Source organism: Centroberyx gerrardi, chromosome 17 (genome assembly GCF_048128805.1).
Source record: "Centroberyx gerrardi isolate f3 chromosome 17, fCenGer3.hap1.cur.20231027, whole genome shotgun sequence".
Lineage (NCBI taxonomy): Eukaryota > Metazoa > Chordata > Actinopteri > Beryciformes > Berycidae > Centroberyx > Centroberyx gerrardi.
The window spans coordinates 7,305,353-7,321,372 of record NC_136013.1 but is presented as its reverse complement, the minus strand read 5'-3'; the positions used below and the strand labels follow the sequence as shown (position 1 = coordinate 7,321,372).

Genomic DNA, 16,020 nt, shown 5'->3' with positions numbered 1-16,020 from the left:
TAAATGTTTGAGTTCTCCCCTGTGCTGGGGGGACCTGGTGGCAGGAGCCTCTCGTCTTAGCTGAGGAGGGAAAAAAAGGGGGATGAAAGGGAGTGGGGAGGAAAATACAGGAGGAAATGAGCTCATTATTATAAAGGAATCAAATTTATTCAAAGGGCATTTCACACAGAGGTGTCACAATGCACTTTACACAGACACTGATGACAATAAAGAAAGTAAATAAAGAGGTTAAAGTAACAATGATATAAATGATATAACCATGATAGAGCCAACAAAAAGGACTAATACAAGCGCAATACAAAACAGACAGCAGAACAAAGACGGCAACAAAAACAACAAATAACAACAGTGATGATAATGATGGTGATACGATGATGATAAAGATGAATAGAAAAACGTTCAGTTTGAATGTACTGTATATCATATTAACTAAGATTATGTCACTGTGAAGCTTTAATGAGGAATGTCTCATTGCAGGTTCCAGATCCAGAGGGGAACCAGCGACCCCAACAGCTACAAGAGCCTGGGTGATTGCTTCCGGACCATCTTCCGCAATGAGGGGTAAGATATTCATGGCAGTTGTTGCCAGCTACCAATTGCTTCCTGTTCATAGTCTGACAATAGTGAGTGTTTTACAGGGAAATAGTGATTTCTGCTGGTGGACAGTCAACTCCAATGGGATTTCGGGATGGGATTTTGAATAAAAATGTTATGACTGAAGGTAAGGTGGCAGAGGGGCTTAGTGGCTGGAAAGACCCTCCTGTAACTAGCAGGTCACAGGTTCAATCCCTGCAGCAGCCAGTGTGTCCATCAACAGCCATATGTCCTGTTGAAATATCCTGCAGCAAGCCACTGAACTTACCTGCTCACTTATTAAGTTGTGCTGGATAAGAGTAACATCTATTAATGCCTAAAAATGTAAATGTAAAAAAAAAACTTTCACTTTCAAAGTACTATACTGCAAGTAAGAAAGTGAAAAGAGTCATCCCTCCATGTCCCGCCCCCTCTGCCTGGCCTGTGACAGGCCTGTGAGACAGTGCAGACCTAGGAGAAAGTGGTTGCCACTCGGTCTGTTTACGGCGAGCCGACAGCTTTATAGCGGATATAAAGTTGATCTGCTGCGAGGTGTGAGCGAGCGCACTGCGAGAGGCTGGTTACTGACAGTTGGAAGTCCTCCGCTGGCAGCCGCTCAACGGACACAGCTATCCTGCTACTGTTCCTGTGCCCTCTTCACCCCCGCCCCACACACACACACACACACACACGCTGTGCCGGCTTTGTGCCTGCATGTGTTTTTTGGGTGTGTCCGTTGAGAATAGGTGCGGATGAACTTCCATAGAACTCAGGTGACATCACTGAAACAATAAAGTGATTGCCAAATTATTTGCCATACACCGTCAGCTATGACAGCTACTTTACTGTGCGCCCTCGAAACTGCGGTACATGTCAGAGAGTCCCCACAGACAGAAGATCCACTTTCATGTGGACCAATTATCACTAACAGTATATTTTTGCTGAGGCTGTAATCACTCCCCAGTAGCAAGTAGCGGATTACCTCCAGGCCAAACCACTTAGTTATAATTTATACAAATAGTTTTAGGCCCCACTGTTGTAGAATTATTATTAAAAATAAACTTCTCCCGTCGGTACATGGCAGGACCGAGCTAACACTAGGCCCCGCTCTCTCTCCCAGGCGATGAGGGAGGAAACCTGAGCCTTCAGCCCGAGCCCAGTGATTAGACTGAAGACAGACATGGAAATATGCACATATGTGACCCCATCTCTTTAGAGACTCTGAAACACTGGTTAGTATGGACGCAGCAGCCTGGCCGGCTTCATATAGCTGGATAAATTTAGAACAATTCTAGTAGATAAATGAATACTCCAACGTTGCTGTGTATTATTCCTGTTAGAACTTTGGATTTGTTGTATGTATTGTATTTGGATTGGTTTGCAAATGAATAAGAACAACATTTTAACTTCGGTTTTTGAGTGAAATTGGGAAATATATTGTGTCTTTTAAGCATTAAATGCTGTAGCTCTGCTTGTGGAGTGTGTGACATGTGTGAACGACGCTCAGTAAGGCTGTGTTGTGTGTTCTCTTTTTCTGTTGCATGAGGGTGCAGCAGCGTGAGCATGTGTTAAGTGTTTCCGTCTGGAGGCAAACAAAAAGACTCTATTCTCGAGCATTCTTTACCAGTGTTATCCACACACTGGGTCGGGACCCAAAGCATGGTCGCAGGAATATTAAAAGGGTCCTCACGTCAGTGCGGAGAGAGTTGGCCTGCATAGGTCAATGAGTCGAGCCTGGCACTGACACTGCAGGGTGGGGGTCCGACTCCTGCTGGGACCACCCGCGTTATAAATGTATGCACCCATGGAAGTGTGAGGCACTGCAGATAAATGTGTCCACCAAATGGCATGTGTTTTGTTATGGCAAAACACTCATGGTTTTGGCTAGAACATTTGAATTTTGTATGAAGCTACCAGGTTATGTTATCCTCACAAAGAATTCCTGGCAATGTGACATAGTTTATATCCTGGAGATTAGAAGCAAGAGTTTTGCAAGATGAGCCGATACACAAAAGCCCACAGTTTGGGTTTGGAGGAAAAATCTTGAGAAAATGAGTTCCAGCCAGGTGAAAAGTTTTAAAACCACTTATTTTAGAGTCTTAGAGTTGCATTTAGGTGCATTTAGGTGAGGAGAGGCAGTACTAGGCCACCAGAATTTACTGTTTTGCTGTTATGGAGGTGTTGTGTGCCTAATTTAACAAAACATCTGTGAGGGAAGATGCCTATTTATGCACCCAAAAGACCCACCTTTTCCTAATCAGGCTTCTACATAGACACTCACCCTCATTTAATAGCATGGAGTGTAGTTTTCTCCAATCCTGTGTACTGGTAAATGACCATCCTTGTATTCTTATAATCAGTGTGAGTAAACCACCTCCACTGTCTCAGTCAGCAAGTCCATAAATGGGACATGTAATCACAAAATTGTATTCTTTAACCTTTACATTGTATTCAGTTTGGTAGATGGATGTGAATTGATAATTATCTGATGATGTGCATGATGCTCCAGAATAAGTTTAGCTGGTCTCTATGATATACAGCACAGAATAGAGAAATGTTTGTGCTTTTCTCTTGTGAAACCTGGTCACTGATCTTTCTGCTGTATTGTGTCTGTTAGTGACAATGTCAAGGTTACAGCAGACACTGGGAAAATGAAAATATTTGCAGATGAAGCATGCAGGTTGTTTACAGGTTGGTGGAGAGTTCCCCGTGGCTACTCAGATTTCTCATGGATTTCCTCACTGCATGGTGTGAAAATTAACGCGAGTCCACAGCACAATCTGCCACGAACACGATGAAGAGATCAAGAGACTTTTTTGCTAAATTCAAATGATCCGTAACTCTGACATATTTACGCAATTAATTTCTAATGTTAAGAAATCATAATTTGTGGCTGATGGCGATTATCCAATTTGACTAATTGGTTATTTCTGCCCGGTTATTTCAGTGTTAAGCTGCTCTCCAGATGGATGGGGGTTGTTAAAAAAGGAAAGGTTTATGAAAATGAAAGACAAATCATACACACATACACACACACACACACACACACAAAGCCAGCTGGCCCCCACAGTCGCTTGCTGTGTCAGGAGGCCATTTGTTTAGGAAAGCCAAAAAGGGACTTGGTGTGTGCTTTACATTGGAAATCAAATCAGGATTCAAATGATGGCCAGTCACTGGTAGCCATATTTGGTCTGTAACAAATTTCACTCCTCCTTTGTCACCTGGTGGCTCCCCAGTCTGACCACACCCGGGAAATCTGTGGCCACCATTTGCATGGACAAAGAGATCCGAGGGCAGGGGCTTCCGTCTGACTGAAATAACTTGTGTACACAGACGATACAAGGGATTCATTTTGGCTTCCAGGAGGGATTTCCCTCAGCCATAATCTCCTGCCCCAGCATTATTGTGGCTCCATTACTCAAAGCCAGTGCCGCTCATGTAACTTCAGGTGTTGATGAAATAGGTTGATTCTGTCACTTGATGACAAGTGTTTTGATAATTAGCTGTGGGTCACTGCGGTTTTTGGAAGGCGGCCTGGGCGCTGCTGTGGATTCAGTGCGACTTTAATGGCCTGTCCCTTCTCCGGGTGTTCAGCTGATATGTAGTTCCAGCAACAAAAATATTTACACTTGGACGCAATCAGCCGAGAACATCTCTGTTGACTTGTGGAGCATGTTGCCACAATAGATGTGGTGCCACAGTTCACAGGCTGGAGTCAGTCACGCCACAATGTCTTCCCTGTCCACAGACCTGTGTTCAATATCAATATGCACTCTCTCTCTCTCTCTCTCTCTCTCTCTCTCTCTCTCTCTCTCTCTCTAATTTTTGAGACGTTTATTCCTTTAGTCTTTCAAATAAAAGTTGTAAAGACTGGGAAGCTTTGAATCGGTACATCGGTAGAGAAACAAGGAAGCGGGGAAGTGTGAGTGTTGATGGCTGGTGACTGCAAAAAGTTTTCTCGGCTACAAGCTTGCTGACTGTCCACACATCGGCCGAGTTTCCCCGGTCGCTCAGTTCTATAGGAAATTAATGGACTTCAAATGACTTGTTGATCGTGTTGCTTGCAGTGTGAACACATAGTTAGACATGGCTTGTATAGGATCCTGTCTTTTTTCCCTCTTTTGGTCTCTCTCCTTTACCATTCTGTGGCTCTCCTCTCTTTCGAAGTCTCTCATTTTATCCAAACTGAGCAAATCCTAAGCATTATCTTCAAATTTTTTTCACCTCCACCTCATTTTTAAGGGCTAAATATGAAATGATGTGTCCCCATATATTGCAATTCAATTAGCAATTGCAATATTCATCAGAAATATTATAAACAATATATTTGTATATAGTACACTGTATGTATACATATAACTATCATGCAGCCCTGACCCATTCCAGGTGGTTGAATTGGTTAATAATGCATTAGTTCCTACTGTAAATGCAGGAGGAAGATGTCGTGTTTACTGTTGTACTTGTTTAAAGATTTAGACCTGTTCTACCTGTTTCAGTTTAAGGCAGTCCCCTTAAAACAACATTTAGGAATGAGAGAAGAGGAAAACAAGAGCTGTAGTGGTTTGTTGTTGCAAGTGACGGTTTGTTATCCACACAGTAACTAATGACAATATGTCTGACACTTGAGGTGATGCATGTTCCAGACCAATGCCAAATACTTTATGCAAATACTTATCGCGGCTTAGTGTTGTCTACCAATCTACCAGATGGGTGTGTTTTGCCAAATTGGAGTGTGCAAAGAGTGCCAGAAAGTTTAGACAGTAACAGGAAAGTATTTGAAAGTCAATTATATGTAATTTTCTGTGATTGACAACTAACCTGACATTATCTGAGCTGTGTGTAAACCATGCAAGTTCATTCAACCTTGTAAATCTCATTGAGATTAGGAAACTCGTTTCCAAGAAAGACCTGGCCAAGAAAACACTATCAAAAACACACATAAAGCAACATAACGACAATGTAAAAACATAATATAAATAATCACATCAGTTAAATAATACAAGATTCATGAATAGACAACAGGGACAGTTTCCAATAGGGTCCATCTCCATGCCCTTCATTAGCATTTTGAATTCTCCCATAGAGACCAGATTCGACAGGTTTAGGTCATTCAGTAATGAGTTCCATGTATTGGGTGCAGAATACATGAAAGCCTTTTTACCAAGCTAAGTGTGGACATTCAGTACAGACAGTAGGAAAAGCTCTGTGATCGTAACCTATAGCTTCCAAGATTGGGAAAAGTATAAGAAGGAAGCAAGCCAGGAATGGATTTATATATGAAAGTGTACCAATGGATAAGTCTACATGGACAAAGAAGGCCAAGAAACTCTGGTATGCCAGGTACAATGATGGGTGTGGGCTTCACATCCAGTTACAAACCTCAGAGCTTTTTCTAGATTCAGAAGAAATACACAGGACTTATTTCTGAAGAAGAACCCTAATTTCAATTTCAACAAATGCTAGATTTGACCGCAGTGTGTGTGTGTGTGTGTTTTCACTAAATTGAAAGGTGGGGAAAGTGCACATGCATGCACTTCTGGAATGTATATACAACACATTTTGTGCTCTCTTTGCAAAATGGAGAACATACTACTGGCTTCTCCCAAGTAGGAAAAAATGACATCAGAGTTATGTCATCAAAGACTTGACCATAATCACTGGTCAGGTGTTTGGGGGAGACCCTCACTGTGCTTTAAATCGCTATCAACAGATATTTTTGTGAAAAAGTGAAATCATATCTCCCTCAATCATCATGTTCCCCTGAATCTCACACCTATTATATTTCCCTGCTTCACCTCCCTGAATAGAAACATCCTCATCCTGATACTAAAAGCTTTATTAATATTTGATTATGCATTGGGTAGTACAACAGAGGTGTTCAGTTTTGTTTTGTTGATTGTTTGTATAATTGGTTTCATGTAAAATTGGTAAGATGATAGTTGACTCAGTAAGAGTTCTGTACAATTCAAAAGATTCCAATAAGACATTTTTGTACAGTTCAAAAAGATCCAATAGGACTAATATCTATTTTAACAAAGGTATCTAAAAGGTATTAAAGGATTATTGGATGGTTCCAAAATACAGCCCGTTTCAAAAGCAGGTATACATTTTTATATACATTATTAATACTCACTGTATTATTAAATATTTTCCTGTTTCCAGGTACACTCTAGGTCATGGCTGGAAATGTAATTATTGAGCAGAGGAGAATTACTAAATTATTTAAAATGATCAAGCTTTGTCTATTATTATTAATAATATTATAATTATTATTAGTAGGGTAGCAGGACAGGGGTAATAGCAGGGTTTGTGGTTTAAAAATAAATCCTAGTACTAGTCCAAATGGCAGCAGTGAAACTTTCTACTGCCATATTGTGGGCTTGGCATTATAAGGTCTGCATCCCTTTTCACATTAGATTCTCATCTAACTGTCACAGGTTCGATCCCTGCAGTAGCCATGTGTCCTTGAGCAAACACTGAACCACTACCTGCTTACTCAGTTGCTGTGACTAAGAGCATCAGATAAAGGCTTAAAATGCAAATTGTGTGACTAACGTCTTTTTGATCAAAACGACTGATAGAGCCGTATAACTCATTTAAGTCACAATATGTGGAAAGCAGAAACATCAGATTGCCATATGTAACAGTTTATTTTCTCTCCCTGCAGCATCTTTGGCTTCTATAAGGGAATCCTTCCTCCAATTCTGGCAGAGACACCAAAGAGAGCAGTCAAGGTGAAGTAAAGGATGTTGCATGCTAGTCCATACAAGCGGTTGAGCTGTTTGCACCGTGACGCAACCCTCAGACTCTGGTTTCACCGTCGCGGCTGGAGTCCTGCAACACCATATGAAAACAACCCGACTTACTCTAACATGGAACACACATGTTGCTCAAACTCGTGACGCCCTCCGCCATGTTTGCCTTTCCTGCTACTCTTATTTGCTCTGCCAACCTACCAAATATTGACCTACAAGCATTTACAGCAAACGAGCTGTATCTGTTTGTAGGGAAGCTTCAGTGCATCTCTCACTCCCCGCTAGTGTGTAATGGGGTGACGGGGAAGGAAGGGGGGGATGGAGGGGGGGGGGGGGGGGGGCTGGCATGGAGCTGCTCTGTAATGAGATGCTGGAGACAAGGATGTGTGAACTTTAAACATAAGCACTCACACTGAGAAGATGGGGTAATCGCTCACACAGCGAACAAAGCTGGCTGATGGTGAGAAATGTCTGGAGCGAAGAATTAAAGCAAATTAAAGCTCAGATTAAAACGCCTCTGCAGGCATTTTGCCCTTAGCTCAGATAAACAAATCAGTGGATGTGTCTCCTTTCGAGAGCGTGCGTTAGACTTGCTGCTTTCCACTGAGACTGCGGCGTAAAATTCAAAGTACTGCTTAATGTTCATGTGCTAGACACGAGCCTCAGCCCTGAGTCTCTTAAACATAGTTGTTTTCAATAGTGTGTTTGTCTCTTTGTGTGTGTGTGTGTGTGTGTGTGCGCGTGTGCATGAATGTGTTTGTGTGTAGAGACGTCAGTTTGTGAATGCGCTGTGGATTTTGACAGCTCATTTATCCCAATCTTTCTTCTGCAGTTTTTCACCTTTGAGCAATACAAGAAGCTGCTGAATCTCACCCCTTTGTCTCCTGGTGTGGTGAGTCTTAAACACGGAAACACCTGAATACACTCACACCTGATAATTACAAATACACACACACACACACAAACACACACAGGATGATCTGCAGGAACCAGAAAAATGGTTACACCCAGTGTTCAAAATTAACTTTATAGCTCACCTGTCAAGAGTTGGTAAACAAAAAAAACTGCCAAGAATAATTTGTACCGGCCAAATTAGTTAATATATATTTTCATGTCACCCTACCTGTTTTCAGTCCTATTTACTGTACAGAGTCGTGTAATGTGTGAGTTAATTTAGAGTTTTAATTTAAAACTTGCTCACTCACTTATGCAATGGATGTTTTCTTGCCTTCATTTTTTTCTTTTTAGTGGCTTCACACGTGCTATGGAATAACACAAAGTTTCTACTAACTCTAGGCTGGTTAACCATCCAGGCAACAGAACAACAGGAGGAAAAGTTTGCAGAAGTTTAGATGCTACCGTTTTGTGTAAAGCCCGTGTTGCAGGCAGCCAATCAGGAACCTGTTTGATATAGAGCCATTCTTTTGCTTTGATTTGATTGGTTCATAGTTAGAGAGAGAGTATGGTGTTCAGCAGGGAAAAAGTTTGAGAACCAAAGACTTTATATAACCGAGGCATTCAAATGTTGTCGTCTTAAACAGTTACCGGTTCGTGTGGTTTAGCCTCCAAAGGCCAATTTTACCGGCATGTGGCGCCTGGTGGGTGTTAATTTCTCACTCTGGTTGCACCGCATGCCGTGAAGATACAAGTGATTGCATCCTTCTTGACTAATCTGGTTTCTCTCATACTTAGTCAGAGTTGTAGGCAAGACAGATTCTCGTTTATGGGGTGTGGTCGCCACACACTACCTATTCAGGTGGCAGCCAAGTGTCAGGCGTGATGGATGGCCTACCTGTAACTCAGCTTTTCTCACAGTGTGGAGGCTGCCCCGGCACGGCGCATATCCTCGGCTTGTTTGCACAGCCATCGGAGGAGAAATGTTTACCTGTCCCATCCATCATGCTCTCTTCCCCCTCCTCTCTGTCCTCCTCCTTCTCCTCTTCCTCCTCTTCCTCCTCCTCAAGTGCCTCCAATCCCATTTTCCCGAGAGGCCCCTGGGTATCAAGTACTGTAATCACGTAGGATCATTAGTGCTGGTGAATTACAGATTGGGTCTGAATGGCGTGGGGCTGCCCCCCTCTCCTATTCAGCATGGCACAGCTGAATACCTTCACTCTGATTAATGAGGACGCACACAGTAATAATACAAATAAGGAATTAAAACGTGGCTGGCTGGCTGTGTAAACAGCGCGAGGCATGTCTGAGAGGATGGGTCCCGGGGCTCTGACAGCAGGATAAAGAGGCAGGAAGAGTAATGAGCTATAGACACGTTCTTGACATGTTCCCATTACGCCTCTCTCTGAGCACGCATGCACACACACGTGCGCGCGCATACACACACACACATACACACAGTCACCCATCATCCTCCCCCATGCAGATATATAGATATTGTTGCAACATACACTGACTCTCAGATGCATGCCAGACATATATTTCTATATAATACATAGTCTACTTGTTGCATTATATATAACTACTTATGACACAGTTTTATAATAATTTGAGTGCTTTGATTATTAGAAAATTCCTCCTTGTTTTGCTAGCCAAACATTTGTGGCCTGAAGTTGTTTTTGATCTCTTCCTTGTATTTAGTTTTCTGCCTCGTTAATGCTTTAATTATACATCTGCGTCTCGATCAGCTTTCTACTTCCCTCACATTCCTATCGCCACCTTTTGTTCACCTTCCTCTTGCTCGTGTCTGTCTTCTGACATTTGTTAAAAGATAACAATGACAGTTGTGACAGAAACGAATGGCCATTGTAGAGGAGACAGAGAAACTCGGAGAACAAGTTTCTGAAAACAAAACCACAATTCAGCATCAAGCCCTGGCTTGGATACATTAGTAAACTGTATGACTTTCGACTACTCTGATTCACCAATTATACCCTTGTTCCTCATTGCTCGCATCAGTTTGAATATTCTGCTGTTTCTCCAATCGAATGTTTTCACACTTTCACTCCTATATTGTGACTCCCCCCCTCCCCCCTCCCCCCTCCAGGCGCTGTCTGTAGCAGGACTGGGCGCAGGCTTGACCGAGGCTGTGGTCGTCAATCCATTTGAAGTGGTGAAAGTCAGTCTCCAGGCCAACAGAGATTCCTTCAAAGAGGTCAATAACAACAAAAGGCTTTACCAATTTAGATCATTTCAATAATCTACTGATTTGTTTACAGGCCCAGTGGTTTTGACATGTGTTTTCTTTGAATTCAACCCCCCCCCCACCCCCCACCCACCCCCACTACAGCAACCTTCCTCATTTGCCCAAGCAAGACGCATCATTAAAACAGACGGCTTTGGACGGAGAGGTCTGAATAAAGGGTTAACGTCAACGCTGGGACGCCATGGCGTTTTCAACATGATCTACTTTGGCTTCTACTTCAATGTCAAGGATGCCATTCCTACCAGCCCGGTAACATGCCAATCAAAATCTGTGTTCACACCTATACCTCCGGTCCTGTTTGGGTTTTTGCCCATTCTGCCAGACAAGTCACTTTAGCTTTGCTAGGCTTTGGTGTTTGTATCCTTTGACTAGAACTTTTTGCTAACCTCAGGCTATATGATATGCACGTGTCCCAGCCACCTAGCCAGTGGGGAATAGCAAGTGTTTGACAGTATGATTGGTTAGCCTGAATACCGTGGCAAGGAGGAAAGAAAAATCAGAGAGGAGCTTGTAAGATCAGTCCCACTAATGCCTCGTCTGTTTGCTCTCCATAACATCCTCAAAGTTTCAGATTACACATCCGGCAGAGCCTGATGGCCCAAACAAAAGTTAATTTTGTTTAATGGAAACGTTACCATACGCCAGTTCCACATGTACAAACTGGAGCATTAGATTAACTCCAATGGACTAATTGGAAGCAGACAATGGTACTACTTTCAAGAGGAGGTTACAGTGGGAGCCCAATCGCTGCTATATTCCACATTTTTCCAGTGAGGTATGATGCACAGAGAACCAAGTGGCCATCCTACGTGAATTATAATGATCTGGCTGGATGACTCAAATAGCTCTGGTCTTAGATTGTGGTCATTGCCTTTGAGAATGATCCTCAGGTATGTGGTTTGATGGAGCTTGTTTGTGAGAGGCTGACTATGACCATTGTCGAGGCAGGAGAGGATAAATATTGTGGCCACGGACAGCTCCAGGCGGGGCTGATGATGGCATCGCTCCAAAGCCCTTTTGTCAGCAACATGAGCAATGAGCTTGCAACTCAAACGTGTCCGTAGTCAAATTCAACCAGCCAAGCTCCGGCTTCTCTCATATCACCATTTGAATAGCACAGAGGGGGCAGATAGCATACTGCCATCATTCAGAAGTGAATGTGTGAGGAGATGTTTGCTCAAGGCTGTTAGGAAGTGGGTTGATGGGTGTACTTAGGCCGCGGGTATGTTACCCCCTTCCCCACATCCCACTTGAAAAAAACAGAAGAAGTGGGATTAGCTGTTGATTTACCTCAGCTCTCAGGGTGTCCAGCCGCTTGAGAAAGGCCTGGACCAGAGAGGCTGCTGTCATTTGTAAAAATATCCTGGCCAATTAGCTGTCAGAGCTCTCTGAGTCTGGGCTTCTTTGGTACAGTAATACCCCTGTGCCGAGTCACAGCCCAATTACCCAAATTGTCCCCATATGCCTCCCCAGTCTGCCTGCATGAACCCTGTTTATAAATCCTCTCTCTTGGCTCCCCAAAGAACATGTGCTTCTGTTCAGCCAATCAGAAAGCCGCAGCTCAGTCAGGAAGCACTAATCTGCCCCCCGCTACCATAAAATGATCAGGGCTTTCATGCCAGCTTTGCAATCATATGCACAAGCCCCCTCGTGCTCTCCCTCACTTTCGCTCTCATGCGTATACACATACTGTCTCCCACTTTTTTATCAAACCCACGTCTTTCTCTCTATTGCTGGTATCCCTATAAGTTTTAATTGCTGTCGTATTTTTGTTTTGATACTACATATATAACCAAATTTATCATCTGAGGTCCTCTCCAGAAATGACGCGTAGAATACAGATATGCCACACATACATAGACGCCACAGAAACAGCCGTAGTAAAGGTATCTCTGTTTTTCACTTTTGTCCCGTCTCTCCTCTCCAGGATCCTGGACTCGAGTTCCTGAGGAAGTTTACCATCGGCCTGGTATCCGGCACCATCTCCTCCTGTGTGAACATTCCCTTCGACGTGGCCAAGAGCCGCATCCAAGGCCCCCAGCCGGTACCAGGAGAGATCAAGTACCGCACCTGCTTCCAGACCATGGCCCTGGTGTACCGGGAGGAGGGGTAAGGACCGGGGGAGGGGGGATTCTCATGCGTGGGGGGGGGGGCGGGGGTTGTTGTCTGTTTCACTAGCAGTTGATTATTGGATATCTGCCAGTGTGGCTGTTAGAGAAGACAAATGTACCAGTAACAGCCAGAAGTTACCAGGAATTGGCTAGTGTGTGGTGTGAATTTCCCACTCTAACTACAGGGGAAGTGTATGCATAACTTGATGTAAGCTGTTTTCTGATGAATGGAAACAATATAGTGACGTTACGTTCAGAAATCAGTGCTGGGCTATATTCTCTTGTGTGTGATCATACATTTCTGCAGTCTGTCAGTTGTACAGTAAATGTTAACATATTTCCAAGGCTCTAAGGATGACAGGTCTAAATTGAAGCTTCAAGGAAAGATCTAGTGTTATGTTAGCAATTGCCTTAGGCTTTCCACTTTCCCCCATGCAGCCACGCTAGACAAGGGCCAGCGAGATGTTTGTAGTTAGTGGACACAGGAGCCGTGGGGGCTGCTGCTGCAGGAACGGCACTGAAAACGTTGTCTTTGCAGGGGTGCAGAAAGGGTGCCCCCTCCGCCACATCCAGTCCCCTGCTCTAACACAACACAGTCCCAGCTAATTAGTGGTCCCTATGGGAGACGTCGTTAAGCAGGCCCTAACGAGCCGCGCGGCGCTCCACGGGTCAATCTAATCAGACAGAGGGCCAGGGAGGAAGTGGGTCGAGCCTTATTAACGCCATCAGTGGCGGGGGCAGGGAGCGGGACGGGGAGCACGAGGCGGAGGCGGCCAGCCACTGATCACCTTGAACGCATTAAGGGGCAGGTACACGCCAACACTGGCCGTTAGACCGCTCTCTGTACCTGACTGGGGTGAGAGACAGGCAGGCTGCCAGACAGACAGACAGGCAGACAGGCAGGCAGGCAGGCAGATACTCACCTCCACTCTCTGCAGCTATGCCAGCCTATGCATACACACACACACACACACACGCACATGCAGGCACACTATTACAGACACACACATTAATTATAAACACAGTCTACGCCAAAATTGAAATCTTGACATAATTTACAGTTAACCATTCCATAGTATTTCGTGTAGTGTTTGTGCAACAGTAACATCATGTTTCCTTTCACTTTCTCCAGGTACTTGGCTCTCTACAAGGGGTTGGTGCCCAAGATAATGAGGCTTGGACCAGGTAAAATAAAAAACATTCATTTGTTTCTCATAATGATATTAAAAACTTCCTCATTATCACTGACTAGTTGTTACAACAGAGGTGGTTCAGCACTAAGTTCAGTTAATAACTGACTTTGAGATTGTTTGGATAATTGGTGTTTGAGTTGGAAAGATAATTGAAATCATTATTTTTGTATACCCATCAAATCTCTGATAATCAGTTTGATAATAATTAGTAGTAATAGTTAGTCAGGATTTCCCAAAGCATCTTAGTGCTTAGTCATCTTAGTCACAATTCCATTGGAACCAATACAAAGGATATTATTTTAGGTGGGGGGACAGCTCCTTTAGGTGGGGTAGCCCACCCTGATTATGGGAATAAAGATACATTCACTGTATCTCTCCTCTTCTGTTGGGTTACAGGTGGGGCAGTGATGCTGCTGGTCTATGAATACGTGTCCGGATGGCTGCAGAGGAACTGGTAAAGGTTGAGAAAGGAAACCCACCAGAGTGCCTTATGGATCTTACCTCACACCCTCGACTGATCCCACTAATTACAGACCAAAGTTGTTGTTTTTTTACTTAGTATGCACACTACTATTATGCATCATACCCCCTCAAAATGTGACCATGTGACCATACCAAACGAGCATTTTAATAAAATATCTTGTAGTGCAGCTATCTGAGGAAAAACCTACATCTCCATCTAAGTCAGTTTATCAGGGATGAAGAAAAGCCACATTATTTGCAGGTTGACAAAATATATTTTTTTAATTATACAACAGGTTTTTAATAGCTTCTTTGGACCATAAGTGTTGGTACTCAGTTCAGACTGCATGGCAAGAAAAAATTAAAATGAAGTAAAACGCTAACAGGCATGTTTACATCACGACAGGGCAGTTGAGAAGAGATAATCAGTACACAGCTGCACAGTACGTATTGAATTAAGATGACCACACCTCTGCTGGATCATCCGTCTCCATCAAACATCACACACATCTTAATGTAAACCTGCTCATCAAGAAGCAGCTTTTGAGGTCAGCAACAGACAACGAGCAGCATGCAGACAACACACTGCACACACACCGCAGCAAAGGCCTGACGCACACATGTCTGTATGCACATTGGCACACGGTAAAGGAGGAACATACATATATATTTTTGTATGTACACAAAGGCACAGATATGTACACACTCATTCACGCATACATGAACACAAATATAGACTCAGTGATCACACCCACAGTACTGAGCCTGACATCATATGGAAACAAACCAAACGGTTACAACGGTCCCTAATAATTCCCATACAGTGTTATTGTTAAGGACTATTGTGGAGATTATTTCATGTACTCATTATGCATGACTGATATTTTTATGTACTCTATACAAATTTCCAGTCTTTATTAATTGAAAATTACTTTGACATGTTATGGATATATGTAAAATCCATAGATTTCAAGCGTTTATTGGCTATGACTTTTATGTGAAGAAATTTTGTTAACCTGACTTTTACATTTCAATGTAGACCTTTTTTAAATGGAAAACATTTGAGCATTTATGGAAAGTTACTTGCATGTATTGGTAACAAATGAATTAAAAGAAAATTGAACTCTGATTTGTAATTTTTGTGTGTGTGTGTGTACATGCATGCACTTGTGTGTCCTATAAATGTGTGTGTTGCTGTGTGTTTGTGTTCTCTGGGAGCATTTCAACATGGCGATGTTATAAGCATATCACTTTCCTTCAGTTTGCCGCTTCTCCCTCCACCTCTTCTTTCCCCCCATTAGAGCCCACTGTTGTTTGAGAACCTGTCAGCCATGGCGGTTGTATTAGCCAACCGAGTGTCAGTCTTTTCTCTCTCTCTCTCTCTCTCTCTCTCTCTCTGGGGGAGAGAGAGAGAGAATCAGTACCTCAGCATAGCTTAGCGCAAGCTAAAACAACAAGCTCAAGAAAGTCAAATGCGACTGAGGAATGGAGGTTACCGCACACATTCTCTCCCTGTGCCGATCTATCTCTTACACAAATATGCACACCCTAGGCCTAGCACACATGCAAACACACACACACCTGTTGCTCAGCCCCGGGGTAGAGGCTGTTCTGTACGAAACCCACCTTCACCTCATCTGGTAGAGAGCAGTAGGTTGTACTGAGCCACGTTGGCATTTGACAGTCATCATTAATGTGGGAGTTGCGCTCTGCCAAAATGGAAAGGCTCCTGGTTTTTTGCCCAGAGGCCCGTGGTGATAGACTAA

General features: G+C 43.3%; 1 protein-coding gene across 2 annotated transcripts in view; it reads left to right on the top strand.

The window, feature by feature from the left end:
- The window catches only part of slc25a21 (solute carrier family 25 member 21), an 81,442-nt gene extending 65,808 nt beyond the window's left edge, over positions 1 to 15,634 (top strand). Inside the window, exons 4-11 of one of the 2 annotated variants that reach the window (XM_071915670.2) lie at positions 478 to 561; positions 7,241 to 7,307; positions 8,161 to 8,220; positions 10,330 to 10,437; positions 10,573 to 10,737; positions 12,416 to 12,597; positions 13,732 to 13,784; positions 14,189 to 15,634. In XM_071915670.2, coding sequence (XP_071771771.1) covers positions 478 to 561; positions 7,241 to 7,307; positions 8,161 to 8,220; positions 10,330 to 10,437; positions 10,573 to 10,737; positions 12,416 to 12,597; positions 13,732 to 13,784; positions 14,189 to 14,250 — 781 coding nt within the window. In that variant the 3' untranslated portion in view covers positions 14,251 to 15,634. The remainder of the gene's footprint in view (positions 1 to 477; positions 562 to 7,240; positions 7,308 to 8,160; positions 8,221 to 10,329; positions 10,438 to 10,572; positions 10,738 to 12,415; positions 12,598 to 13,731; positions 13,785 to 14,188) is intronic. The other variant, XM_071915671.2, reaches the window with a different exon arrangement.
- The last annotated feature ends 386 nt before the right edge of the window (positions 15,635 to 16,020 follow it).